This window comes from Cnephaeus nilssonii, assembly GCF_951640355.1.
Source record: "Cnephaeus nilssonii genome assembly, chromosome: 7".
In the NCBI taxonomy this organism is placed as follows: Eukaryota; Metazoa; Chordata; class Mammalia; order Chiroptera; family Vespertilionidae; genus Cnephaeus; species Cnephaeus nilssonii.
The window spans coordinates 4,544,785-4,571,447 of NC_137078.1; the positions used below are offsets into that span (position 1 = coordinate 4,544,785).

Consider the following 26,663-nt stretch of genomic DNA (forward strand, 5'->3'; position numbering starts at 1 on the left):
CAGTCTTCACACTTTTGTCGAAATCATCTGTCTGTATTTGTGTGGGCTTATTTCTAGGCTCTCGGTTGTGTTCCGTTGGTCTGTGTGTCTGTCTTTATGCCAGTACGACACTCTTTTGACTACTGGAACTTTGCAGGAAGTTTTGAAATCAGGAAATGTGAGATCTCCAATTTTGTCTTTTTCAAGATTGTTTTGGCTTTTGGGGGGGGGGGGTTCCCTTGAAAATCCGTATAAACTTTATGATGGATTTTTCTATTTCTGCAAAAAAATATCATTGAAATTTTGATAGAGATTAAAGCCTCATTTTTTAATTCTGTAAAACAAGACTGTTATTTTTGCCCAGTGCTTCAATTCAAGGCAGAAGTTTCTACCCATAGCAACATGTCAAATAAGGTCTGGCGGCTCGGGGACAACCTTAGGCACCCATGGGTGGTGGGAGGCCCATCCATGCTGGACTAGTTCCCTCCGAGCAGAGATTAGGGACAAGGAATGATCTCCTGGCATTGAGGAATTGGGTCAGGGTCTTGGCTCTCTGCTGCAGACACACTGAGAGCTGATACTCTTTTAACTTCCCTGTGACCTAGGAGTGATATATTAAGGCCACACCATTCAGGGACTAACATTGGTATAGTACTTTATTATCTTTCCCAGTTCATTTCTAATTAATACCCCATTTAATTTTTACAAAAAGATTGTGAGATAGACAAGCATTTAAAAGAGAGGAAACAAGGATTGTGGGAGACTTGCTGGTAGTCATATCATGTAATAGTTAGAATGCCAGGGAAGCCAGAAGGAGGCCTCAGGAGCCTGGTGCAGCCTTGTGTCTGAGGGCACTCCGTTGCCAGAGCCAGCAGGATAGGGAGGTGGGCCCTGCATACAATTGGGGAGTCTTTATCAAAGCAATCTAGGATGACCCACTGTCCCTGGCCTGCCCTTGTGAGCCTTCTCTCTGTTTCTTTTCAGCTGTTTAGCACGTGAGATTGAAGTATAGACAGATTTTTAGTTACTGTGGTTATTTTTATCAAAATTTTGTATATTTGTTTTCTTTTAATGTAAAAAGCAAGTGAAGTGAATATTATGTAGTTCTCCCTTAAACAGTAATTCATGCCGAAACCGGTTTGGCTCAGTGGATAGCGCGTCAGTCTGCGGACTGAAAGGTCCCAGGTTCGATTCCGGTCAAGGGCATGTACATTGGTTGCGGGCACATCCCCAGTAGGAGGTGTGCAGGAGGCAGCTGGTCGATGTTTCTCTCTCATCGATGTTTCTAGCTCTCTATCCCTCTCCCTTCCTCTCTGTAAAAAATCAATAAAATGTATTTTAAAAACAAACAAACAAAAAAAACACACAGTAATTCATTGCTTTCCATGTCTTTGGTCAATGATTAGTTTTTAAAACATACAGTTAGTTTATTTGTACTTTCATTTTTATAATTTAGAGTGTTTTAAAATTCATAAATGAGTTGTTGAGATACTCTATGTTAGAAACAAAGGGCAGAAAAATAATTCATTATTCAATGATTGTCTTCAATATATACTTCCAAATATAGCTTTAAAAATAATTCTTTATTTCAGCAATTCTACTCTGTAAAGATGAGCATTTTCAATACAAGTTACTTTCTTTTTTATAAAATACTTTTTAACAATGTACAGCCTTTAAGGGATAATGATTATATGTCATTAAGCATCATCTCTACCTAGATGATTTGTTTAAATTAAAGTTAACAGACCTCAATGGCCAGAGCACAGTCTTCTTACTTGAGTTATTTCTGCTTTGTGTTTTTGGGAAAAACTAATCTTACTGAATCTCAATCATAAGTCCAGAAAATGATCCTTAACACGTTAAGCGCCCAGACTGTTTTGTCTTCCGGACAGAAAGTATAGTGTCAGTCACCGGTGACTGACTGGGTGCTTAACGTGTTAAATTTAACCTTTTTTAAATCCAACTCACAGGATTATGTCCTAAAATGCAAGTTTACAGTTGAATCTTTGTAGAGAGGCCAAGGGTATGTTTGTTGACTTCTTGCCTCCTCTATCAGACCCTGGCTTTGTCATTCTCCTCTTGTGCAGCCTTAAGATATGACAGCGATAAGTTGAGTGAACCAGTCGGAAAGATGTATACAGTCTTCTCAGTTGCACAGTTGAGAAGATGAGAATTTTATTTTGTGAGATTAGGTAGCTAAATTCAAGGGGAAAATAAGGCGGAATGTGATCATGTATATTATGACAACATTGTAAAAATAGTGTTGGAGAAAGTAAGAAAACCCATTTTAAGAAGATTAGCTTAATATAAAAACCACTTATATAATAAACTAGAGACCCAGTGCATGAAATTCATGCACTCAGGGGGTCTCTCAGCCTGGCCTGCTCCCTCCCGCAGTACGGGAGCCCTTGGAGGATGTCTGACTGATGCCTAAGCCAGCAGTTGGACATCCTTAGAGTGCCACGGAGCAGGAGAGGCTCCCGCTACCGCCACTGCGCTCGCCAGCCATGAGCCCGGCTTCTGGCTGAGCGGCACTCCCCCTGTGGGAGCGCACTGATTACCAGGGGGCAGCTCCTGCATTGAGCATCTGCCCCCTGGTGGTCATTGCACATCATAGCAACTGGTTGTTCCGCCATCAGGCCGAAACCGGCTCTCCGACATCCCCCGAGGGCTCCTGGATTGCGAGAGGTCGCAGACCAGGCCGAGGGACCCCACCGGGGCACGATCAGGGCCAGGGAGGGACACGGGAGGTTGGCCAGCCAGGAAGGGACTGCAGGAGGGCTCCAGGGCATGTCCGGCCTGTCTTGCTCAGTCCTGATTGGCTGGACCCCAGCAGCAAGCTAACCTACCGGTTGGAGCGTCTGGCCCCTGGTGGTCAGTGCATGTCATAGCAAGCAGTTGAGCGGCCTTGGCATATCATTAACATATTTCACTTTGATTGGTTGAATGGACGACCAGACACTTAGCATACTGGGCTTTTATTAGATAGGATGGGTGGGTTTCAGTTAGATCTTAGATCCTATATTCCTGGTAAGAGTGTACATAAAAGAACATGTTGAGAAAGGAGCTTGGCGCACATTCATTTGGTTCTCTAGTGGCAGAATGTCTTCTTTTTTTGGTCACAGACCACTTTGAGACTCTAAGGCTTATAGACTTTCACAGAAAAATGCACAGAAGCACGTACATAGAAAAGTTTTCCTATAACTTAAGGAAGTTCATGACCTAGCCCCCACTGCAGCACGCAATTGTGACAATGGCTGCATTTCTGCTGTTTTAAAGAAGGCTTTTATTGAATAGAAGGATTAAAATATTGTGAATTTTTGGTAATCAAATAAGCAATAAATTTATTAGCACAGACCAGATCGGGTACTTTCTGGCAGGCTGCTAGCATATGTGCTTTTGTGTGTGTGTGTGTGTGTGTGTGTGTGTGTAACAGAAACACACAGATTCTATCTCTTCACCCCTGATAATAACTACCAGTTATGAATACCTACTCTATGGTAGGCTGTACACTGGGTAGATTATGAACTTCCCCTCTAACCCCTACCTCAGCCCTGCAAGGTAATTGTGTTACAAATTAGGATCTCATATGTAAGTAGCAGGTTCAAAGCCCTCCAACTAGTAAATTGTCCATTATATCAGTTCACAATAAACTAAAACAAATACCTACTTTCCCCAAATTTATTAGTTTACAAATAGAGGTGTTTTTTTTTTCACCAAGTGAGTTTTAGTTGTTATTTGAGAAGCACAGGTAGTTCTTTCTAATAAAAAGTATCTCCCACTGTGGTTGAAATTTTCATATTTCCAGTGAAAATACTGAAGGTAACAGTTATAGTTTCAGGCATTAACATTTTTGTCTAAATTAATTTACCTGATTTTTTTTACCATGAATTTAATAGAATTGAAGGAAATTGATGATTTCTTATAAGCTAGGAAGAAATAAAAGTGGATTAGCACTATATCCAGAAGGAAAGATTGAAGATGGGGCACCTAGATGGTTAGCATTGTGACTGTTCAGTTGAGGAAGATCAAGTACCTAGTTTGGAATTGTGTTTAGGATAAAGTCCTGATTGCTGGATACTAACAGTTTGGGGAGGTGGGAATCCTTTGGGGAGAAGGGAAAGGTATATCTGTTCCCTGAGCACTGTGGTCCTTGTCCTCCCCAGATGTTTTGCAGCTGTAATCTTCCTCCCTTGGCCGCCTTGTGTAGGGAGTGAGGCACTGGCCAAGTGGATGTATGCAAGTCAGACTGTTTACTTACTCTGTCATTTATGCCAATGCAGACATAGTGGAAGCAGACACTGTTTTTCCTATAATTATAAACTTAGCCCGAGACCTTTCAAAAAGCAGTGGTTGTATAGATCTTTTAGGTGTTTACTTCAGGAAATGCACTGTCCAATATTTTGTTTAAGGGCTTAGCATATAAAGAAAAATCTGTTTTCTTCAGGTTTTATAGTAACGGTAAGTTTGTCAGACATGGTCTAGTCTACAGGCCAGATCTAGGCCACAGTTTGTTTTTGTACAGCCTGTGAGGTAAGAATATTTTTGATATTTTTAAATGGTTGAAAAAATAATAAAAGGGAGATGTGAAAATTATATGAAATTCAAAGTCAGTATGCACAAATAAAGTTTTCTTGGGATATAGTCACACTCATTCACTTACTGTATGGTCTGTGGCCAGCCTGAAGAGGTCACTGCTCCCTGCCATACAGGAGTTGTAACAGTTTTTGAAGACATTGTTTTACATTGTCAAATTTTAGACTATTGCTGCATTCAGATCCTTTTGCCGCTCAAATTAAATCCAGTTTTATAGAAAAAACTCAGTTATTAACATTTTAATTACAGCAAAACTAGTCTTCACTTGATCACTAGTCTCAAGAGGAAATTTCTTATAGCTAGCATTAAGTAGCTTCCTTCCTTTCTGTCCTGGAAGAAAACTAGAATCGTCAGACCCATCCCACTGCCCTCTGGTTGTCAGAGCTAGACGAAAAAGCAGGGGAGCAGGTAGGAGGAGTCCGTCGGACTCTGGGGCAGACCTCAATTGTGTAGAGCACTTGGCAGTGGGTGAAACTTAAATCTCTACCGAGAACACTTTACCTGCCAGGAGATTTGATTTTTTTTTTTAGGGGATAATTTATATAATTCTTCGTTTTATTGTATTTTAACTTTATTGTTAACATTATTACAGTTGTCCCCCATTTTCCTCCCTTTTTGCCCACCTCCTCCCAGCTCTTACTCCCTTTCCTTATAATTTTTTTTATTGGAATCCCATTGTTTGACGTCCCATCTTACTATATACTTAATCTTGCTCCTACTTGAGTAGCCTACGGTATCTGTTTCCCATGCAGCTGAGGCACAGGCATGGGATGTAGGCCCCGGCTGTCAGGCTGTCAGGCTATCATGTGGACCTGTGCTGGACGTGGACTTGAGAGCCAGAGATGCAGAGAAATAGGGATTACTTGCATCACTTCTAGAAAGCTTGTCTATAGCAGCACTGGGGGCAGTAGTGGATCCAGCATGAACATCGATGGTGTCAAAAGTCCATGTGGTGCTGTCTGTGCCCAGAAAGGGGAGTTCTCATTACTGACTCCCACCAGTGGGCTGGATGGTTCTTGTTGTTACAAACTTACTTCTTTGTTGATCCTGGCGATTCTGTGAGCAACCTAACATCCTTTATTAAGTATCTTTTCTGCCTAAAATTAACCTAAAGTGGTTTCTATTGCTTGCATTCTAGAAACTTGCACGTGTTGAGCAAAGAGAAGCACCCATTCAACATATAATTTTTTATTTTTATTTTTTGGTAAATTTCTCTTTTATTTTGAAACTTTTCTTTATTCATTTGAACAGTATGTCAGTATACTTTTCTCTTTATTCATTCCACAGATACCTACTGTGTACTTGCTTCATGACAGGCACATGGTAAAGCATAAGCAAAAACATAAGCAGAAGAATCTATCAATGTTTGGGTTCTAGAGATGCCCTCACGTAGAGAATGTCATAAAGTTTAAATGTTTGTAACTAGCTCCTTTATACCTATGTCTCATTGGACATCCTTGGGGACTACGTGAGGAACCCAAGAAAATTTTAGGGAGAACGGAAGTCAAACTTTAAGTTCAATACAGGAGTAGAGATCTATAGTCACCTGAAGGAGATGGAAAGACTTTGAATATATTTGTGTGTGTGTGTGTGTGTGTGTGTGTGTGTGTGTGTGTGTGTGTGTGTGTGTTTGGAAGAAGCAAATCTAAGGAAAGTCATAAAGTCATAGAGGGGAGGGGAAGCGTGGCAGCCAAGGCACCATCTAGAGGGCAGCACATCTGACTGTCTTAGTCTGATGCCACTGAATATTCAAATGGTGTAAGTAAATCCCTTTTTTATGATTTATGCACACCAAAGAACATTCTAATTATATCTGACTTTTCATTTGCTCTACACCTAGGGAGAAAACATGCTTCGTATGAAAGGTAAATATTTTAGTTTGCATGGCAGTTAACAAGTTGGATTTCTGGTTGTACATATCTGCTCTATAGCTTGGTTAATGAGAACTCCCGAGATGGATCCATTTAAAAATATTTATTTATTTATTTATTTATTTATTTATTTATTTATTTACAGAGAAGGAGAGAGAGAAACTGATGAGAATCATCAATTGGCTGTTTCCTGTGTGCCCCCTCCTGGGGATTGAGCCCACAGCCCAGGCATGTGCCCCACATGGGAATTGAACTTGCAACTTTTTGGTGCATGGGACGACGCTCAGCTGAGCCACACAAGCCAGGCTGCATCCACCTTTGATATACTGACAGAATTGGATTGCTGAGTTTCAGAAACTGAAAGTCAAATAAGTTTTTAAAAATTCTGCAGGGGAAAACCCCTCTGTAAAAAGCCAACTGCCTTCTCTGATATCCAGCACACTCTATATCACTATGAACCAAGCACTTTTGGGGGCAAATGTCAATGTATGTACATGTTTACAGATATATGTGTGTATACATTGGTAAGAAAAAGTATCACTTTTTTGTGATATATTTTTTTCAAAATCTATTAAGTACTCTCATGTTTCCGTGAAGTTTCTGAACTTCAAATCATTTAACAAAGATTTTTTGTATACCTACTATTCACAGGCTCAAAGTAGCTCTCATTTTCAGTGAGGGAGATAGACCAACCTGTGACCGTTACGGTATGTCAGGTGTGACAGAGTAGATGTATATGAAGTTCATTAAGGAGCCCAAAGGAGGGGACAGCTCCCACTATTGCCTTGGGGAGCTCTGCAAGGCTCCACAAAATGGGAATGATGTGGGAGTCGACTTGGCTCAGAGCCAGTATGAGGAGGGAGCTGGAAGTTCATCACCGGTAAAGGAACAGCAAAGCCGTGGAGACACAGGAGTGTGCTAAGTTTGGAAAGCAGTGGTTAGGGAAGGGGATTCACTCCTGGAAGGGGAAAAAAATGACTAGAAATGAGGCCAGACAGGTAAGTAGGTTGTGAAGGGTTATGTCTCATATGAACTTTATCCCATATGAAATAGACATTTGATTCTCTTAAACTGAGACATGATGAGATTTTGCATTAAAAAACACATACACATGCCAGGCTGGTGTGGCTCAGTGGTTGAGCGTCAATCTACGAATCAAGAGATCATGGTTCCATTCCTGGTCAGAGCACATGCCCAGGTTGCAGGCTCGATCCCCAGTAGGGGGCGTGCAGGGGGCACCCGATCAATGATTCTCTCTCATCATTGATGTTTCCATTTCTCTCTCCCTCTTCCTTCCTCTCTGAAATTAATAAAAATGTATTTTAAAAACACACACACAAAACTTTGACAGCAGTAAAGAATAGGAGAAATATTGGAAGCAGTGGCAGTGGGAGTAGGGCTGCCAGCAGACAGGGGTCCGGGGCCATGGCAGGAGGGGCCGGGCCGGGGCACGGAGGATGGGCCAAGACCCGCCCCTGTGCCTACCGAAGCCTCACAGTCCACAGTTCCTTTGAAGGTGCACAAATTCGTACACTGGGCCCCTACTAATAAAATAATAATATTACTTCATTGGATCATTGCAACAGATAAATTTGCTAAATGCATATAAAGTGTTCAGAACAGCTGCCGGCACAGAGGGAGCACTCAATAAACCTAGCTCTTGACAAAGGTATTATTTCCTAAATCAGTGAGCCTCAGGGAAAGGAACTGGGTCCCTGGGGGAAAATAATGCACAGATGTTTTCTTCCATTTGTTTTAGGAATATAGTTCCTTTGTTTTGGTTCTATGATAGTGGTCTCATTATGTTCTTAGATAGACTTCACCTCTATTTTGAGAATTTTTATTCATCAAAACGTATTTATCTAGTATGTTTAGATCAGACATTGGCTTTCAGGACTTAGTTTTATCCCTTGAAAGGAATTTCTTAAGATCAAGATTACAGGATAAAGCGGCATACCTTTTTTTTCTTTATTAGTCTTGCAAAGTGATTGGTTTGGTTTGTGTTTTAGAATCACCTTCTTTACCAGCCTTGCTTTGCAGAAGTACTATAAGCAAGTGGTTCTTTGTATGGTTTAAACTCTAAAATTTGTGGTATGAAGTATTCTCAAAATACTTGAAATTGGGTTGGTCACATGTCAGTGCCTCTTAATACACCCACACACTCTTAAGTCTCTATGGAGTCTCAGTTGCTTCCAGTGCCTCCCTGTTGCTATTTAACAGTGTGCTTGGTTTCAGCACAGTTACTATGATAAAGAAAACCTGTTTTCATTAGAATATTTGCCGCTCTTTATTTTTTTCAGACTCCTGGAAACATTGAGTAATCACATGTACTCTGAAAGATAATAAGGTAGCATTGGTAATTTAGACGGACCTAAAGACCTCTAAAGTATTCTGGTACTCAGTTAAATTGAAGATCATCAATTTGACTTCTTTCTTTCACTAGCTGTTGCTTCCAGACCTGTGGGGGAAATTTAGCTGAAGAGGAAGATCTGTACTAGTGGGAACTATATAAAAATACACCATCGGTCTCTTCCAAACCTCAGATTGTTCATTCTCAATACTCATCTAGAGCATAACTACTTCTGGTTCATTTTCAGCAAGGGAAAGTATGGGTTGATCTTTCTAGACTGTGTTACAGTCTGGGGGGTTGTCCTCATGTCTCCTGTGCCTGTCATGGGCCTGTTTCCCAGAAGCTTCTTGGGTTCGGTTTGTTAGCGTTCAGAGGCAACTCTAGGTCAGGGTGGATCTTTTGATGCTTTGTGGGGCAGAGTGCTTTGGGGCCCAGAGACAGTGTGGTTAGTGGCTAAAACAGGAACATTGAGTCAAAAGACCTGAGTTTGGATACTTTATCTTATTGCTTATGTTCTTTGGGCAAGACATTTAACTTCTTCAAGACTCAGTCACTTTATCTTCAAAATGGGAATGATAATGATAATGATACATGCCTTGTAGAATTAAGATGAAAATTAAATGAGATCATATACATATACATAACATGGTAATAATTATATTAGATAAATAGTCAAGAACCTTTAACTTCATAATAGTGTGACGTGAATATTTCTGTGTGACAGCCTTTTCTTTTATAAATATTTTTCTAAACTATTTTTAGATTAAAAATAAGTTTAAAATGTCTGCCTCTCTGTGAACAAGGTGAAAGCAGCATGAAGTACAGGTCAGGCTGTGCTTCACGAGGTTGGTTTTGTTGCTCTGTCAGGAAAAGAACGTGGGGGAAATGTTAATATTGTCAGTGCTTACTGCCTCCTCGACTTTCCCTCTGTGTCTAGTCTATCATCCTGGTTTCTCTGTTTTACTTCCTAGATAGCTCTCACACCAACTATCCTCCTGTTTTCATTGTCACCACTGTAGCTCAAGCTGTCATCTCTTCCCTGGACTTCTGCATAGGTTCTTAACCGGTCTGCTTCCATCCTCATCCCCCCTTACCTCTGTTGACTATAAATAAAAAGTCATCCAGGTATTCCTTCAGCAAAAAAGGAGTTATTTGTGAGAAAAGAAAGGATTACAATCTAGTTCATGCAGCCATGGTGAGCCAGTGCTAGTCTGGGACAGGATGGAGTGGGAGGGGAGGGGTGGGGAGGAAAAGAAGTTCTTTCATAGCAGGAAGAGGAAATTGGGGTGGTGCTTTTACAACCATAGAATTCTTCCTATAGGGCTTTCATGAGTGACTGACATAGAGCATGAGAGATCTCCTAATTCCTGTCTTGATTGAAGTCTCTCATTAATTTTGACATTTCCTCTCTTGGATTGAGATCTTTCTCCGAAAGTATCACCTGATCAGTAGTCAGGTCTTCTGATTTCAGCAGCCTTTTGTCCCTCAGTGCCAGGGAGGACCTCTTAGGTATCATGTCCCACATCGGAGGGAATGTGCATGGTCTGCAAACCACTGTGTCCAAGTTTCACAAGCAACAGGAACAGAACTTAACAGCAAGAACATACAGAGCGAAATTAAAACAACATAACAAACTTCTGATGATTCTACAACAGGAGCTCAGACTTGAAAGCAGTGAACTAAGGGGCCATTACTGTCTTGGACATCAAAGTTCTTGATGACAGATCCAGCAACTGAGAGGTTTCCCCTTTTGACAATAGATTGGGAAATGAGGAAAATGGTATTTTTCTTCCAAGAAAGAGAAAATGAAAGCTTATACCAAAGGTTGTATAAGATTGGTCTGGTCATTTTGGGAAAGGTCTCTCTTTCAAATGTCATCTTCAGTTTGTTTGTTTGTTTGTTTTCCAGTTTTAAAGCAGTCACTGTTTATTAACGGGCCAGATTACAAACATAACCATGGTAGATATCTTTGCTCATCCAAATAAGCTTGTAGATCTGGTCTTCCTTTTTACAGCATTTCCACCTTCTACAAAATGGGTGGTATTTTCCTTCATTCCACCTTGTGGAAAGGTAATTTGAAGGACCACAGGAAACTGTTTCCTTCTTTGAAGCGTTTTCCAACAGTATAGATCTCAGGGATCATATCCTCCATGTAGATGATGCCATATTTACCAAGAGTTTGAGCAATCAATGTGTTATCTGCCAGGGCGATTAGCTTTTTGTTGATTTTGCCATAACCACACTTGTAGATCAATCCATTTTACTGACATCATGTTGGGTACCCACATGCAATATGTGATTCTACAATCGTCAGCTTGTTAATCAAAGCCTTATTGAGCTTAACAAAGGTGCTGTTGAAGATCTGGAGAAGGCGTAAAAGCTGCAGCACCTTTTGGACCTTTGGGCTCACACCACTGATACCTCTTATTCTGATGACAAATGCCAGTTTGGGTTCCACAGGAACATAAAAGTTGCCGGCTTTTCTTGCCATCCTGGTCATTCGTATCTCAGTTCTGTACATCTGCCTATATTCCTTGTGGTAGTGCTTTTTCATAGATGAGCTTTCTCCTTACCTTTCAAAGCGTCTTTTGGGCAACTTCTTTCTCAGGTGCTCGATGTTCAGCTCTGGGGAATTCCTTTGCATTTTCTGATGGGTTTCAAGCACAGCAGGAACCTCCTTCTTCTCTTCTGCACCTTCCTCATGGTTCCAGCTGGAAAACAGGACTGCTTCCGTTTTTGACAGCTTTATTTTCAGGTCACCACACTATGTGCAGCTCCAGTCAGGGTTTGATGCCTTCTTTAGGCGCAACACGTGAACCCAAAAGTCTGTTCCCTGGAATTTAGATAACAGTACCTGGTAAGGGCCCTTCCAGCAAGGCTGAAAGGAGTCTTTTTTTTTGAAGTGTCTTTTCCAGTAAATAAAGTCTCCAGATTGTAGAGTGTGGTATTTAGGATTTTCATCTCCTTGGAGGACACTGAAAGGACTGCTCTACCAAAGCATGCAAATAACCATTAGCAATAGAAGCAATTAGGCCTTTACAGTACTGAAGTAGTCTCCCTTTATCAACTGTGGGTCGAAAGAAGCAGGAGCCTTATGCCTGGGGTGTCCTGTAATTATCTCAAAAGGTGAGATTTATGAGCTCCAGAGAGGTTAGATCTGAGATTCAAAAGGACCAATAGCCATGCTTTTACCAGGATATTTGGAGGATCTTTACAAATTGAGCCAATTTAATTTTAGTAAAACTTTTAGTACGTTCAGTCAAACCTGAGGATTAAGGGTGGTTGTAAGAGCAGTGAAACTGTTGTAAAACTGGCCAAATAACACAGACTTGTTGTACCATTTGACCAGCAAAACGGGTCCCCTAATCACTGTGGAGTTCCAGAGGAGTTCCCCGCGTAGGAATAATCTGTCACAGGACTTTAGCCTCAGGGGAGGCAGTAGTTTATCCACAAGGGAAAGCTTCAGTCCAGTGAGAAAACACACAGATCATGACTAAACATACGTATATCCATGAAGTCGGGATAGCTGTATGAAACAGATTAGCCAAACATCTAATGGTCCATTAGGCAATTTAATATGGTCCAGGGCAGTGCCGACAGGTCTCCCTGGGTTGTGCTTTTCCTGGTCATGTTAGTATTTCCCTACCAATACTGGTTTATAAATGCTATTATTTTGTTAGCAGACCAGTGGTTTAATGCATGTACAGGAGTAGTTAGAAGTGCAAGTTTTAGGACTGGGTTGTTATTTGTTCCTAACCAGAGCTTCCTATTTTTGTCAAACCAACAATTGTTGGATTTTTTTCTTTTTGAAAAATTTATTCAAGGGTCTTAAATTTTTTTCCTAATTATACTTGACATGCAATATTATTAGTTTCAGGTGTATAGCATAGCGATTAGACAACTATGTAACTTACAAAGTAATCATCTCAATAAGTCTAGTATCCATCTGACACCAAATATAGTTATTACAATATTATTGACTATATTCCACATGCTGTACTTTACATTCCCATAACTACTTTTATAAATGGCAATTTGTACACCTTAATTCCTTCCCCATCATCACCCACTCCACCCCCAAAATCTGCTCCCTTCTGGAAAATATCAGTATGTTCTATGAATTTGTTTCTGTCTTTTGTTTGCTTTCAGATTCCATATATATAAGTGAAATCATATGGTATTTGTCTTCCTCTGTCTAACTTATTTCACTTAGCGTAATACCCTCTAGTTCCATCCATGTTATCCCAAGTGGTAAAATTTCATTATTTTTATGGCTGAGTAATATTCCATTGTATATATGTATCACATCATCTTTATCTGTTTATTGATCGACCCTTAGGTTGCTTTGATTCTGTATTTTGCCTATTGTAAGTAATACTGCAGTGAACATAGGGTTGCTATGTATTTTTTAATTAGTGTTTTGGATTTCTTCAGGTAAATGCCCAGAAGTGGAATGTCTGGGTAATAGTAGTTATTTTTAATTTTTTAGAAGCAGCCATACTGTTTTCCATAGTGGCTGCACAAATTAACCCTCTTACCAACAGTGCATGAGGGTTTTCTCCACATCCTCACCAACACTTGTTTGTTGATTTACTGATGATAGCTATTCTGACAGGTGTGAGATGGTATCTCATTGTGGTTTTTTAATTTGCATTTATTTAATGATTAGTGACAGTGAACATCTTTTCATATGTCTATTGGTCATCTGTATGTCCTCTGGAGAAATGTCTATTCAGGTCCTCTGTCTATATTTTAATTGGGCTGTTTGAGGTTTTTTTGGTGTTGATTTGTGTGAGTTCTTTGTATTTTGGATATTATCCCCTTATTGGATGTATAATTGGCAAATATCTCTGTTCATCAGTAGATTGTCCCTTCATTTTGGCGATGGTTTCCTTCGCTGTGTAAAAGCTTTTAAATGGGAAATAGTCCCCTTTGTTTCTTTTTTCTTTTGTTTCCCTTCCTGAGGAGACATCCAAAGAAAGTTTACTGCCTGAGTTTTCTTCTAGTAGTTTAATGCTTTGGAGTCTTACATTTAGAACTTTTTAATCATCACTCGAGGATATGTTTTTATTGATTTTAGAGAAAAAGGAAGGGAGGACTGAGGGAGAGAGAAACATCGATGGGTTGCTGCCCGTACATATCCCAATCAAGATCGAACCCACAACCTTTTGGTGCATGGGATGATACTCCCATCAACTGAGTCACCTGGCCAGGGTTTACATTTAAATCTTAAATCCAGTTTGAGTTTCTTCTTATATATGATATAAGAAAGTGATCTAATTTCGATTTTTACATGTGTCTGTCCAGTTTTCCAAACACCATATATTGAAGAGACATTGTCTTTACTCCATTGTATATTCTTGCCACCTTTGTCATAAATTAATTGACCATATAGGTGTGGGTTTATTCTGGGCTCTCTGTTCTGTTTCATTGATCTTTGTATCTGTTTTATATCTCATTAAATTATTACCATCCCCAACATGTATATTTCTGAATCTAGAATAACATTTACTCAGTCATCATGGTACTTTGTCTAATACCAGAAGTCATTTAAAATTAATTTATTTTACATAATGTCAACCTTAGAGAATAAGTGCACAGATTCATTTTACTGAACATGAAGCTTCCTACAGAAGAACTGTCCAAGCGAACTACGAAAAGTCTTTGAACGTTCCACTTACAGGGACAAGGGGTTAACCAGCCAAGTGGGCCCTCAGCCAGCCCCTCCTCCCAGGGCCCTGGGGTGGGAGCAGCCTCTCCCCCCCTGGAGTTCCTGCCAAGGGGACTCTTGGGTGGTACCTGCCATGTCCTGTCAGGTGCTGAGGCCTGGCCTGGCCCTGAGGCAGTTAGTGAGGAGCAGCAGGTGGGGGTCCCAGGGTGGTGGCACCTCCAGCTCTGCTCATTGCCCACATATTTATGTTCATTTCCAGACGTGGTCTGCTCTGTGAGTGCTGGCAGCCTGGCCCAGTAGTGTAGGGGTGTCAGGATGAGGAGGGACAGAACCCCGGGCCGGGCATCACTGGTAGAAACCAGTGAAGGTCAGACAGGAACCTGCCCCGAAGGTGGCTGCCATGGCCCACTGTAACTGACCGCTGTTCCTAAAGGGGCACCTTGGGGGCCAGTCCAGCAGGATGTAGCACAGCAGGTGAAGCTGAGCCTGGGCCGTAGTATGAGATGTGGGGGAAGTGATGTTAAAAATGGCAGGGAGGGGTGGGGGCAGAAAGGGCACTCGGGGCAGGCATGCGGACAACCAGTGCCTGCCCTGTGGAGTGCCCTCCACTCTTCTCTCCTCTCTCCCCAGATCCTTCCCCAGATCTCTAGGGGATGCATCAGTATTTGATTATATATACTAAGATTTGGTGAGATATCTTTCTTCCTCATTAGATTGCAAATCCCTTAGAACAGTGGTTCCCAACATGGGGCACACGCCCCACAGGGGGGCAATTTGATTTTTAAGGGAGGCAATTCGAGAATGAGTTAGTAACAGTGAATTTTTTGCATTTCTTATGGTTCTAGGGTAAGGTGACCAGATGTCCCGCTTTTGGCGGGACAGTCCCGATTTTTAACAATTTGTCCCGCGTCCCGCGGCGTTTTAAAAAAGTCCCGATTTTTGGAAAGAATGCACGACAAGCTAGGGAACGGCGGGAGAACGGGAAGGGAATATACGGTTTTCGGCGGCCAGGTGGCTATTTAGCCAGGATATGAATTTTATATTATTTTTGTTAATTTTATAATGTTAAACTTTAATAATAACAAATAATTGTTGAGAACTGATTATCGAGAACTGCTTATCAAAGTTCGCATTGTTGATCAGTTGTTAGAATCCGACCACCATTGTTTGGACTTAATGAACAATGGCATTTTTGGGGATTGGCAATGACGAAAACATTTTGTAACTGTCTCTCAGATGATACACATCGTACTGCGTGCTAGTAAGCTAGTTAAACAAGTGATGTCATTACAAATCAGCTATTCAGATAATTTAGGTAAGTATTTCAAAAATACATAAATTTTCTTGAATTTAGCAGACAGTATTCGTATTATTTATATTTTATAGTGGCGGCAAAAAGTCTAGCGCCGGCCTTGAAAGTGACACTTACGACTTACGTTACGGCAAATTCAGAGGAAAAATAATACAAGTTAGTGTTGTTATTATTTAGAAAGAAATATAGGATTAAAATAATTTTTAAAATATAGTTACTTTATAACAATCAAATTAATTTAATTTATAAACAATAAAATATGTTCATGTAATTATGTACCTACTTACTGTGTTTTTAAGCAATATGTATATAATAATTTATAATATAATTTTAAATTATTTTTTTTAGATTTTTAACATAATGAGTAAGAAAAGAGGATGCAAATTCAACAATGATCTAAGAAGTGAATTTCCTTGTATTAAAAAAACCAAAAGCGATTACAATATAGACCAAATTTTTAGTCAAGAACCCCCCACACCCCCACCCCCCGGGCGGAAACCGGTTTGGCTCAGTGGATAGAGCGTCGGCCTGCGGACTCAAGGGTCCCAGGTTCGATTCCGGTCAAGGGCATGTATGTACCTTGGTTGTGGGCACATCCCCAGTAGGGGGTGTGCAAGAGGCAGCTGATCGATGTTTCTCTCTCATCGATGTTTCTAATTCTCTATCCCTCTCTCTTCCTCTCTGTAAAAAATCAATAAAATATATATTTTTTAAAAAAGACACCCCCCTCACCCCCCCCCCGTCAATGGTGTCCCGCTTTACCAATGTTAAAATCTGGTCACCTTATTCTAGGGGCCTCATATATAGTATATAAATATATATTGTGACATATTTATGCATTTCAGTTCTATTATATGTTTTGAAACTTGCTGCTTTTTCATATCACTTCATATTATTCTTTTATTTTTTAAACAATTTCTTAGTGATTTCTTCCTCAGTACTTCAGCTGTCCTTTTGTTCTTTTATTTTTCTCATTCATGGATGCCATGTTCTTTGGAAGCTTGTTTAGACCAAGTTAATGGCCTTTTAGGCTTCCTCCACGGGAATAGGAGTTCACTTTTGAATAAGAATTATATGTCACAGGGGTGCATCAGGATATTAGAGATGCTTAGGTGGGGCATGGCCAAAAAAAGGTTGGGAACCACGGCCTTAAAAAATAAACTAATGTGTCTTCATTTAATTTTTGTTCTCTTTATTATTTTATATACTAACTTTTATTTCATTACTATGGAACTATATAGGTATCTACATTATTATTTTCAATTGCCATCAATCATCGCTCTAGAACAGTAAAACTGCACAGAAAATGTTAGTGTCCTTATTAAAATAATGTCTTCAGAGCTGTAATATGTTGTTGCCTTTAAGATTAGACTTTACACAGAACCTAGGGAATATTTAGATAACTTGTGGAACTAGTTTTGAGTGACAGTTCTACCAATAGTAATGAAACCTGTATTGGGGTAGGCAGGTATTGTGGTATACCTCTTGAATTTGAGGGCAGGGAGAGCTGTTTGCTCTTCCAAGTGCTCAGCAGATTAGAATTGCAGGCTTGTGACTACCTGTATTGGAATGCGAAAATAACTGTTTCTTTTCTCCTTTTATACCAGTACTTCACCTATTGGATTTTTTAAAATAAGGGTTTAGTTTAGAAATATGCTCAGCAGATATAGATATGGTATAAGGTGGACAGGTAGAATGAGTAGAAACAACATTTATAGCAATGTTATATAAAAACTCCTATCAAAACATGTTTAAAGTCAAATTATGTGAAAATCTGGATTTTCAGAAAAGCTCTCTTTTATGAAAATACTAGAGGCCCAGTGCACGAAATTAGTGCACTTGGGGGGGGGGGGTCCCTCAGCCTAGCCTGCACCCTCTCCAATCTGGGATCCATCTCACAATCCAGGACTGCTAGCTCCTAACCGCTCGCCTGCCTGCCTGCCTGATTGCTCCTAACTGCTTCTGCCTGCCAGCCTGATCACCCCCTAACTGCTCCCCTGCTGGCCTGATTAACTCCTAACTGCTCCCCCGCTGGCCCGATTGCCCCCAACTGCCCTCCCATTCCTGCCTGGTCACCCCCAACTGCCCTCCCCTGCCAGCCTGATCTCACCCCCAACTGCCCTCCCCTCCCAGCCTGATCTCGCCCCCAACTGCCCTTCCCTGCTGGCCTGATCGCCCCCAACTGCCCTCCCCTGCCGGCCTGATCTCGCCCCAAACTGCCCTTCCCTGCCGGCCTGATTGCCCCTAACTGCCTCTGCCTGCCTGATCATCCCTAACTGCCCTCCTCTGCCAGCCAATTTGGTTCTGATTGGTCGGTTTCTATGCCAGTCAGCGTCAAAAGCTCCACCTCCTAGGCAGCCATTGGCTCCTCAAGTTGACCCAGATTTGGTTCTGATTGGTCAGTTTCTGTGCCAGTCAGCGTCAAAAACTCCACCTCCTAGGCAGCCATTGATTCCTCACACTTTACCCAGATTTGGTTCTGATTGGTCGGTTTCTGTGCCAGTCAGTGTCTCTGGGCCTATCAACAGGGCCTGATCAGAAAGGTGGGGCTGATCAGCCCCAGTGGAGGCCTGGAGAGAAATGGAAGCACGGCTGCTGGAGAGAGAGGCAAGTGCTGATCAACAGCTGCCACAGAGGCTACAGATCAGACCCTACTTCTCTCTTCAGGCCTCTCTCCGGGCCTGATTCGCAGCCCCCTCAGCAGTCAGTTCTGAGTCACCGCACCTGATGCCGTAGCAGTCACTGCTGGGTCGCCACGGCAACCCAGCGCTAACTGCAGAACTGACTTCGGTTGGTCGAGCCTCCGGTCATGACGGACCCAAGGTTTTTATATATTAGGATTACTAGAATTTTTTTTAACACAAGTTTCTTTAGATAATTAAAAATAATTCTATTATGAAATTTTTAAAATATTTCAGAAAAACTTGTCATATTGTTGCAGTGGCTTTTGAGAATATTTTTTAATTGTCTAACAAAAGACTGTAGATGACCCCATGTTGCTGGTTGTGACAAACTTGTGAGTTTCTGATGCAGAATGATATGCCAAGTTCTCACAAGTTTTGTTTTTTGTTTTTAATGTTTTTTATTGATCTGAGAGAGGAAGGCAGGACATCATTGTGAGAGAGAGAAACATCAATCATTTTCCTCCCATACGCACTTTGACTGGGAATTGAACCTGCAACCTGGTATGTGCCCCAACCTCAAATTGGACCCTCAACCTTTTGGTGCAGGGGATGACACTCCAAGTAGCTGAGCCACATCTGCCAGGCCCTCACAAGCTTTTTTTTTTTTTTTTTTTTAATACATTTTTATTGACTTCAGAGAGGAAGGGAGAGAGAAAGAGATAGAAACATCAATGCTGAGAGAGAATCCGCTGCCTCCTGCACACCCCCTACTGGGGATTGAGCCTACAACCCCAGCACATGCCCTTGACCGGAATTGAACCTGGGACCCTTCATTCCATAGGCCAACGCTCTATCCACTGAGCCAAACCGGCTAGGGCCCTCACAAGCTTTTGATGACAGTTCAACCTGTCCTCTTGAGAGCTACAAAAAGGCCGATTAGGGAAAATGGTTCGCAGGAGGTTGTAGACTATTGCAGTATCATCTACTTATGAACGGAACCATATTTTAGTGATTTCTTTTTTCTGACTCTGAGCTGTTTTTCTAGATGATTCTACCTTCTCATACTCTGTGCTCTGGTTAATTTGAACTTGAACCTACTCACGATAGCATGTCATAGTCTAAACTCCTCAGAAGCAGGTCTGTTTTCAACACTGGGGCCTCTCTTCATATTGACTGCCCATGACACTGGTGAGAGGCCACATTTAAGGAGCAGCATAACTGGAAAGTAACTGTTAAGAAGATTAATATATTGGAAATACTGAGGAAGGATACTAGTATTCTTGCTTTATTACAGAAAGTTGGCTTTCCCCTGTAAATGATTACTCATGAGATAAAATTTAAACTGAAAAAGGATTTATTTCTATTAAGTTCAAAGTCATTTGCAAAACATAAAAATCTTCTCTTACCATATGTCACACAAGAAAATTAATGGCCTGGAAATGTACAGCTGCTTGGTCATTTTACAGGCCTTTATTACCTAGTATAAAAGGTACTACTAATGAGGCCCAGTTAACTATAACTCTGCCATGGAAGCCAGTTTTCAGCTGTCTTAATTCTGTGATGGTTCAGTAACACTAATGATCGATTTTAGAGGTTCAATGTTTAACTAGGTTTCTTTACCCTCTGATGCTTGGGAGACGGCCAGGGCGAGGAGGGCTACTTAGACCAAGTATACTGAAAACTGGACTATGTCAGATATAGGTAAAAATCGAGGCTAATTTTTTAATTCTTATTCCAAATGGAGAGTTTATACTTGTGTAAGGTGCTGTTCAACTCTACAAATATGAAAAGCTTCTGAATTTTTTACAATCTCACCAAGAAAGTAAATTTTTCCAAAATTAGAATTGATATGCCTTTTAAAAACCTCATTTAGATAATGTTAAGTGTTAAATTATTTTTTACAAGTTTCAAAACTCTAGAGCTTTAATCGCAAACATAGCATTGTAAATAATTAGGCTCTCAAATCAATTGTTTAACAACTAAACCAAAGAACTTATTTAACAAATGCAAGTGTCTACCGTATGTACACATTTGTAGACACAGTAATAAATTATGTATATTGCTGCCTTCAGAGCTTGTATTCCAAGAGGAGAGTGGATAAAGAAAGAACTCATCATGAGACTGTGGTTCCAGTGACAGAAGTAAGCACAGGGAGTTCTGGGGACACACAGAAAGGGAATTGTGGGTGTCCAGGGTCTAGAAAGGTTTCTCATACGGGATGACCTTTGCACTGAGTCCTAGTGGGATGACGAGGAGGTAGTCCTGCCACAGAGCCTTCTTAAAGTCTTAGGAAGCTGCATATGAAAAGGCCAAGAGGTGAGGGGAAGCCAAGTGTGTCCTGGAACCACCTGGAGTTCAGAGCAGTGCAGGTGGGTGAGCAGGGCTCAGCTGGAGCCAGATGGTAGAGGAGCCATTGAAGGGTTTTTCAATGGAATCAATAAGTGATCAAATTACATTTTGAAAAAAAAACACCTTGAAATTTGGAGAATAGATTAGAAGAGGGTAAGATCAGTGACAAAAAGAGCAGTTAGGAGGCTGAAAGAGATTAAGGGGAGACAAAAGAAATTTCTGAAATAGTGTCTAGCCCAGTGCAGGGTACCAAGTAAATGTGTTAAAAGAACAAATGAGATCAAAAGGCCTACTCTGATGTTGAAAGTTTTCAGAGAAGGAGGAGATGAATGCAAATTGGAAGATCTCAGATAAAGTCCATTTATTGGCTTCTGAAGGATCTTGTAGTTCCCTGAAATGGTTATAAAATTTTATGCTCACATGCATTTTCTAAAACAGCATCATTAACTTTCATCAGATTCATAAAAGGTATGTGGCCTCCATAAGATGGAAAACTACTGGGTTAGGAGTTAGCCTGGCAGAACAGATTTCCTGTGTGGTGCTCTATAGAGGTTTGTATTTAGTCATTTCAACGAAGGGCTTATGTTTATGGAGGCGATTATCAGCTATGCTGGTGACATCAGGCTTGGACAGTTATCTAACTATACTGGGAGCCTGAGGACAGATTCAAAGAGAACCCAACAGGTTGGACAGAAGTGAATAAAAAGTTGTAATTAGGTTCATAGATCAGCTGCACTATAGAAGTGGAATGGAAGATGCTCGACTTAACAATTTTTGTGAACTGTCGTTCTTAACAGCCATTGCATGTGGAGGAGAGGGGAGAGCCCCAGGAGTTTCATGAGGTAGGAAGTGCTTCACTGGAATTGTCTAAAAAGAGGCAGCATCCCAGGTCAGGGAGATTGTATAGGAGTGAGGCTATGTGGAGAATAAGAGTAGAGCATTCTGCATTGAATAGAAGACGAGACTGGAGATTGTTTAGAGTGCTAAAATGAAAAATCTCCCTATATGGAGAGTTACAGAAAATGTACTTACATAGACCTCCCTCTGTACGTCAACAGCATCCTAAGACAGTTGTTTGAAATTTAAAACTAATTTTAAATAGGCCTGATCTGAGAATCAGGCACAATTGATAACTCTGTTTCTGTAGAAAAACATGAAAAGAAAAGAAATGAGGACACAAAACTGCCTTTGCATGTGATGGCCCTGCTGTGTTTCAGGGGCCTGTTTTCCCTCCCTTATTGCTGATGTACAGGAACACTGTATTATGAGGGAATAGTTGCTAATCTGGCTGCAGCATAAACCAGTAATGGTAGATTGACGGCATGTGTGAATTTTCCTTTCAGAGATTGTGTCGGTGCCCGTCTGTACCTGTGTATCCTTTAACTAGTTCTACTTATAGCACAGTAAAATTTCAAGGCATATTTGAAGGGCTGCTAGGGAAAAAGAGAAAGCCTTTTTTTCTCTGTCTCGTGTTTTCAATGAAAAGACAATGTTTAAAAGAGCTTTTCCCAGAGCCCCAGAATTTAAATTTACTCAATTGTGACAATTTTGTTAGAATGAAAGCATTGATTTACTGAAATTCCTATTTGTCATTACAACCATTTAAAAAATTAGAGAGCAAGAATTGTTTCAGTTGGCTTTATTATACTAGTACTAGAGGCCCAGTGCACGAATTTTGTGCACAGGAGGGTTCCCTCAGCCCAGCCTGCACCCTCTCCAATCAGGGACCCCTTAGGGGATGTCTGGCTATCACACAGGGATCGGGCCTAAACCGACAGTCAGACATCCCTCTCGCAATCTGGGACCACTGGCTCCTAACCGCTCACCTACCTGCCTGCCTGCCTGATCTCCCTTAACCCTTCTGCCTGCCTGCCTGATCACCCCTAACCTCTCTGCCTGCCTGCCTGATCACTCCTAAGTGCCTCTGCCTGCCTGCCTGATTGCCCCTAACCACCTCTGCCTGCCTGCCTGATCACCCCTAACTGCTCCCCTGCCGGCCTGATTGCTCCCAACTGCTCTCCCCTGCGGGCCTGATCGCCCCTAACTGCCTCTGCCTCGGCCCCCACCACAATGGCTTTGTTCGGAAGGAAGTCGGACGTCCAGAAGATGGCTGGTCAACCCAGTCTAATTAGCATATTACCCTTTTATTAGTATAGATAGATTATATAGGATAGGATTGCTTAAATGGGGGAGGGGGGGAGCCGTGAGCCTTTTTCAGCAGGAGGAGATGCTCTTGGCAGACAAAAATACATAATCCCTATATCTGGACTGATAGCCAGCCATATGCACTGTACTGCCAAACCGGTTATTAAAAAATTGAACTGCTTTCTTACACCTTACACCAAACAGCTGTTGTTCTTAAAACCCCTCCTCAGCCCCCACCTTAGGTTCTGCCTTCACAGTTCACCCAGATTAGGTTCTGATTGGTCGGTTTCCATGCCAGTCAGCATCAAAAGCTCTGCCTCCTAGGCAGCCATTGGCTCTTCTGGGAAATCCAGAATGGCCCACTGACAGCTGCCTTTCTCTCCAGGCCTATCTCTGGTCCGCCGAGGAGGCTGCGGATCAGGCCCCAGCTCTCTCTCTCTCTCTCTCTCTCTCTCTCTCTCTCTCTTTCTCTCTCTCGGCCTCACCAGCAGCCGAAGAGGCTGCTGATCAGGCCCTGCCTCTCTCTCCAGGCCTCTCTGGTCCTGATCCACAGCTGCTGAGGCAGCAGCGAGGTCGTTAGGCCTCCGGCCCAGCCCCGGGCCAAAGGCTAACGATCTTGCCACGCCTGCCTTGCACCACCCACTGCCCCCTGCCGCCCTGCCTGCTCACCTGCCACCAGCCTTGCTGTGATAGGAGCCTGTGGGCCACGGGGGAGGGGCCAAGAGGTGCTCCATGCACTTCCTGGTGACCCATCGTCCATCTGGTTGTTTAAGTCATGATGGCCCTAGGCTATTATTAGTATAGATAGCTTGGAAACTTTTTTTCTGTTCACATTCTCTTTTTTTAATATATTTTACTTTTTTTGTTCGCATTCTTTTTTTTCAATATATTTTTATTGATCTCAGAGAGGAAGGGAGAGGGAGAGAGAGATAGAAACAACAATGATGAGATAGAGTCATTAACTGGCTGCCTGCTGCATGCCCCACACTGGGGACTGAGCCTGCAACTCAGGCATGTGCCCTGACCAGGAATTAAACCATGAGCTCCTGGTTCAGAGATCGACGCTCAACCACTGAGCCACGCTGGCTGGGCTGTTCACATTCTTTTAACCTTAGACTCATCAAAAACAGAATTCATCCTACACAATTAAGTGTTTCCTGTCTTGTTTAACCGTTAGTAGTTACCAAGCTCTTTTTCCTTGTCTGCATGATGCATCACTTTTTAAAACACTCTTTCAAAAATCAAGCTCTCAAAAAATAATTGATAAGTAGTAAATAAAAATCAAATCCTCTTATTTACATTTTTCTATACAAACAAGTCTTTATTTATTTATTTGTTTGTTTGTTTGTTTATTTTGCTTGAGAAAAATTATTTGAACAAGCAAAGAGAAAGTATACTCAAAGAGAAATTTCATGCAGGTGGCTCAAATAGCTACTCCAAACAAGTCCTTTTTAATATTGAGGTTTCTGTGTTTGCAGTGAATACAATTAACTTGTATTTTATTCATCAGGCATCTATTCTGTTTTGATGCTTAAAGTAAAAAAAAAATTAAAGATTGATGATTGTTTCTCTCCATTTGTTTTTCACCTGTCTTGACAAAAATGTGAGAATTAGGCACTTTAAGAATTCTAATTTTGTTTTAATTACTGTAAACTTTTCTATATTTTATACCTCTGTAGGATCCTAGGGCTCTATACAAAAGACATGTAAATCTTCTAAATTATTTCTACTGATATTTGAATAGGCAGTGCATTTAAAATTTAGAAGGTATGTAATAGAAAGGCTTTCTTTTGCTACTGTTCCTCCACAGGCACCAATATCATCTATCAGCTTTCTGTGTCCCTTCCAGGGAACGAGAGAGATACATCTGACACTTTTTTTAAAAACATCTTTTATCACTAATTAAATCTAGTATAGTAACAAAATAGTAATTTTCCCTACATCTTTAAAAACATACATTATATTTTGATGGCAGCTATAGAAAGTTGTCGGTTTTCCGTTAGGGCCATAGAACCAGGGTGACAAATGGTATCCCTAAGTGGAGCTAGCTAACATCTGCATGTCCTGAGTGAAGGAGTAAGATCTACACTCCCCTTTCCTTGTGGGGTGCCTTAACATTTGTATTTATAATACAGATACTTTTGAGTGGGGAATAGATTAACTTTTTAATTCTTGTTGTAATAGAAAGTTTCAGACCCACTTCTCTGTACTCTTTTTAGGAGGATTTTAGAATGGAAAGAAGCTGATACAAATTACTCAGAGAGAACTTACTGGAAACAAAGTCCAACTACTGGCTAAGAACTTGCCAAGGACCTAAACTGTGTTTGTGACATGCTGATATGTATTGAGTGGGATTCAGTCAGATTGGAGGCGGGATCCTTGCCTACTCTTGTACTGCCCCCATTTGGAGCTGAACGATAACGGGGATGGGAGGCCTGGGTGAAAGAGGTGAAGGGATTAGCAGTACAAAGTGGTAGTTACGGCAGTCCCGAGTACAGCATAGGGAATGTAGTCAGTAATAACATCGTAACTATGTGTGGTGGTCCTTGAAACATCGGAGGGACCACTTTATAAAGTACATGATTTTCTCACCACTTTGCTGTATTTCTGAAACTAATACAGAACAATATTGAATGTGAACTGTAATTGAAAAATAAATAAAAAATTAAAAAGAAAAAAAAGAGAACTTGCCCCATATTATCTGTCCTCCACTATCCACAAAATCCCCTTGCAAACACTCATCCATACCCTGCCCCATCAACCCAAAACCTCCTTTCTAACTTTGTCACTGTGTAGGATCAAATATACAGACAGACAGATACAGGGCTGCATGGGCACCACAATGGTGACTAAACTGAGGTGCACATTTTATGATGGGAGTATTCAGAATGGGTAGTTACAGATTTAGAAAATCATTGAATGGAGGTTGATAAGGAAGCACTTTTCTTTCATTTATGAATTTTTGAGTAATAGATAGTGGGGAAAAGATACTTCCTTTCTAAAGAGGCTTTAGAGTCTAGTGTGAGAGGGAGGAATTGGACTGTTTTCTTACAATTCTGTCCTTCCCCCCTTTTAAGGAAAATGTCCCAAAGAGCTCATGATGACCAGGCACTTCTTTATACTTGACAGCTGCTTGTGAAATGTTAATGGTTTCCTGACAAATAAATAAGGCAGGGCCCTTCTTTAGTTATTACCTTACTGGAGCTTTTTAGCTCAATTTTAATGCAGAATGATGCTAGAAAGATTTATAAAGGAATTGGTGTAATTATTCAAAACAGTTAAATTTTGCTTATTAATGAGCAACCCAGGTCATTAATGTGAGTAACCCAGGCCACACACCCTCCCCCCGCCCTCCCGCCCCCGCCCTGTCTCCTCCCCACACACACACATATACACACCCTCCAAGGTGCAAGGCCCAGAGTGAAGGCAAGCCAGGCCTTGCGAGGAGGGCGTGTACCAGCAGAAAAACAGGAAGCTGTGCTTCAGCGCCCGGCCTGCCTGGAGGTTTCTAACTCTGGGTCAGGTGTGCTTAGGTTCTGCAGCAGGGACACTGTCTTTCTGAGCCCTGGCAGCCACACTGCTCCGCATAAATCCTTTCAAGTGTCAATAATTTATGTGTAGAGAGAAATATGACTGAATTACAGCTTAAAGAGCTTTCACAGTCAGGTCTCTACAGGAGAAGACGAGATCGTCCTGATAGTTTGAGACTAACTGGGTTACCGGAGGAAGGGCTAAGGTGAGTGCAAAGTCATGGTTGGCTAAAGGT

At 41.3% G+C, this 26,663-nt stretch overlaps 1 protein-coding gene and 1 pseudogene across 5 annotated transcripts in view; one reads left to right on the forward strand and one right to left on the reverse strand.

The window, feature by feature from the left end:
* LIMS1 (LIM zinc finger domain containing 1) overlaps positions 1-26,663 on the forward strand; it is a 159,327-nt gene that overhangs the window by 55,314 nt on the left and 77,350 nt on the right. Inside the window, exon 1 of one of the 4 annotated variants that reach the window (XM_079776946.1) lies at positions 24,314-26,633. The exons of 2 other annotated variants lie outside the window; for them this stretch is intronic. In XM_079776946.1, coding sequence (XP_079633072.1) covers positions 26,527-26,633 — 107 coding nt within the window. In that variant the 5' untranslated portion in view covers positions 24,314-26,526. Of the gene's footprint in view, positions 1-24,313; positions 26,634-26,663 lie in introns of those variants that run through there. One more of the 4 variants, XM_079776942.1, reaches the window with a different exon arrangement.
* LOC307102670 (large ribosomal subunit protein uL30-like) lies at positions 1,602-11,757 on the reverse strand (annotated as a pseudogene). The gene is made up of 2 exons: positions 11,651-11,757; positions 1,602-11,539 (listed from the first exon to the last, which is right to left on the reverse strand). The product of its transcript is annotated as a large ribosomal subunit protein uL30-like (transcript).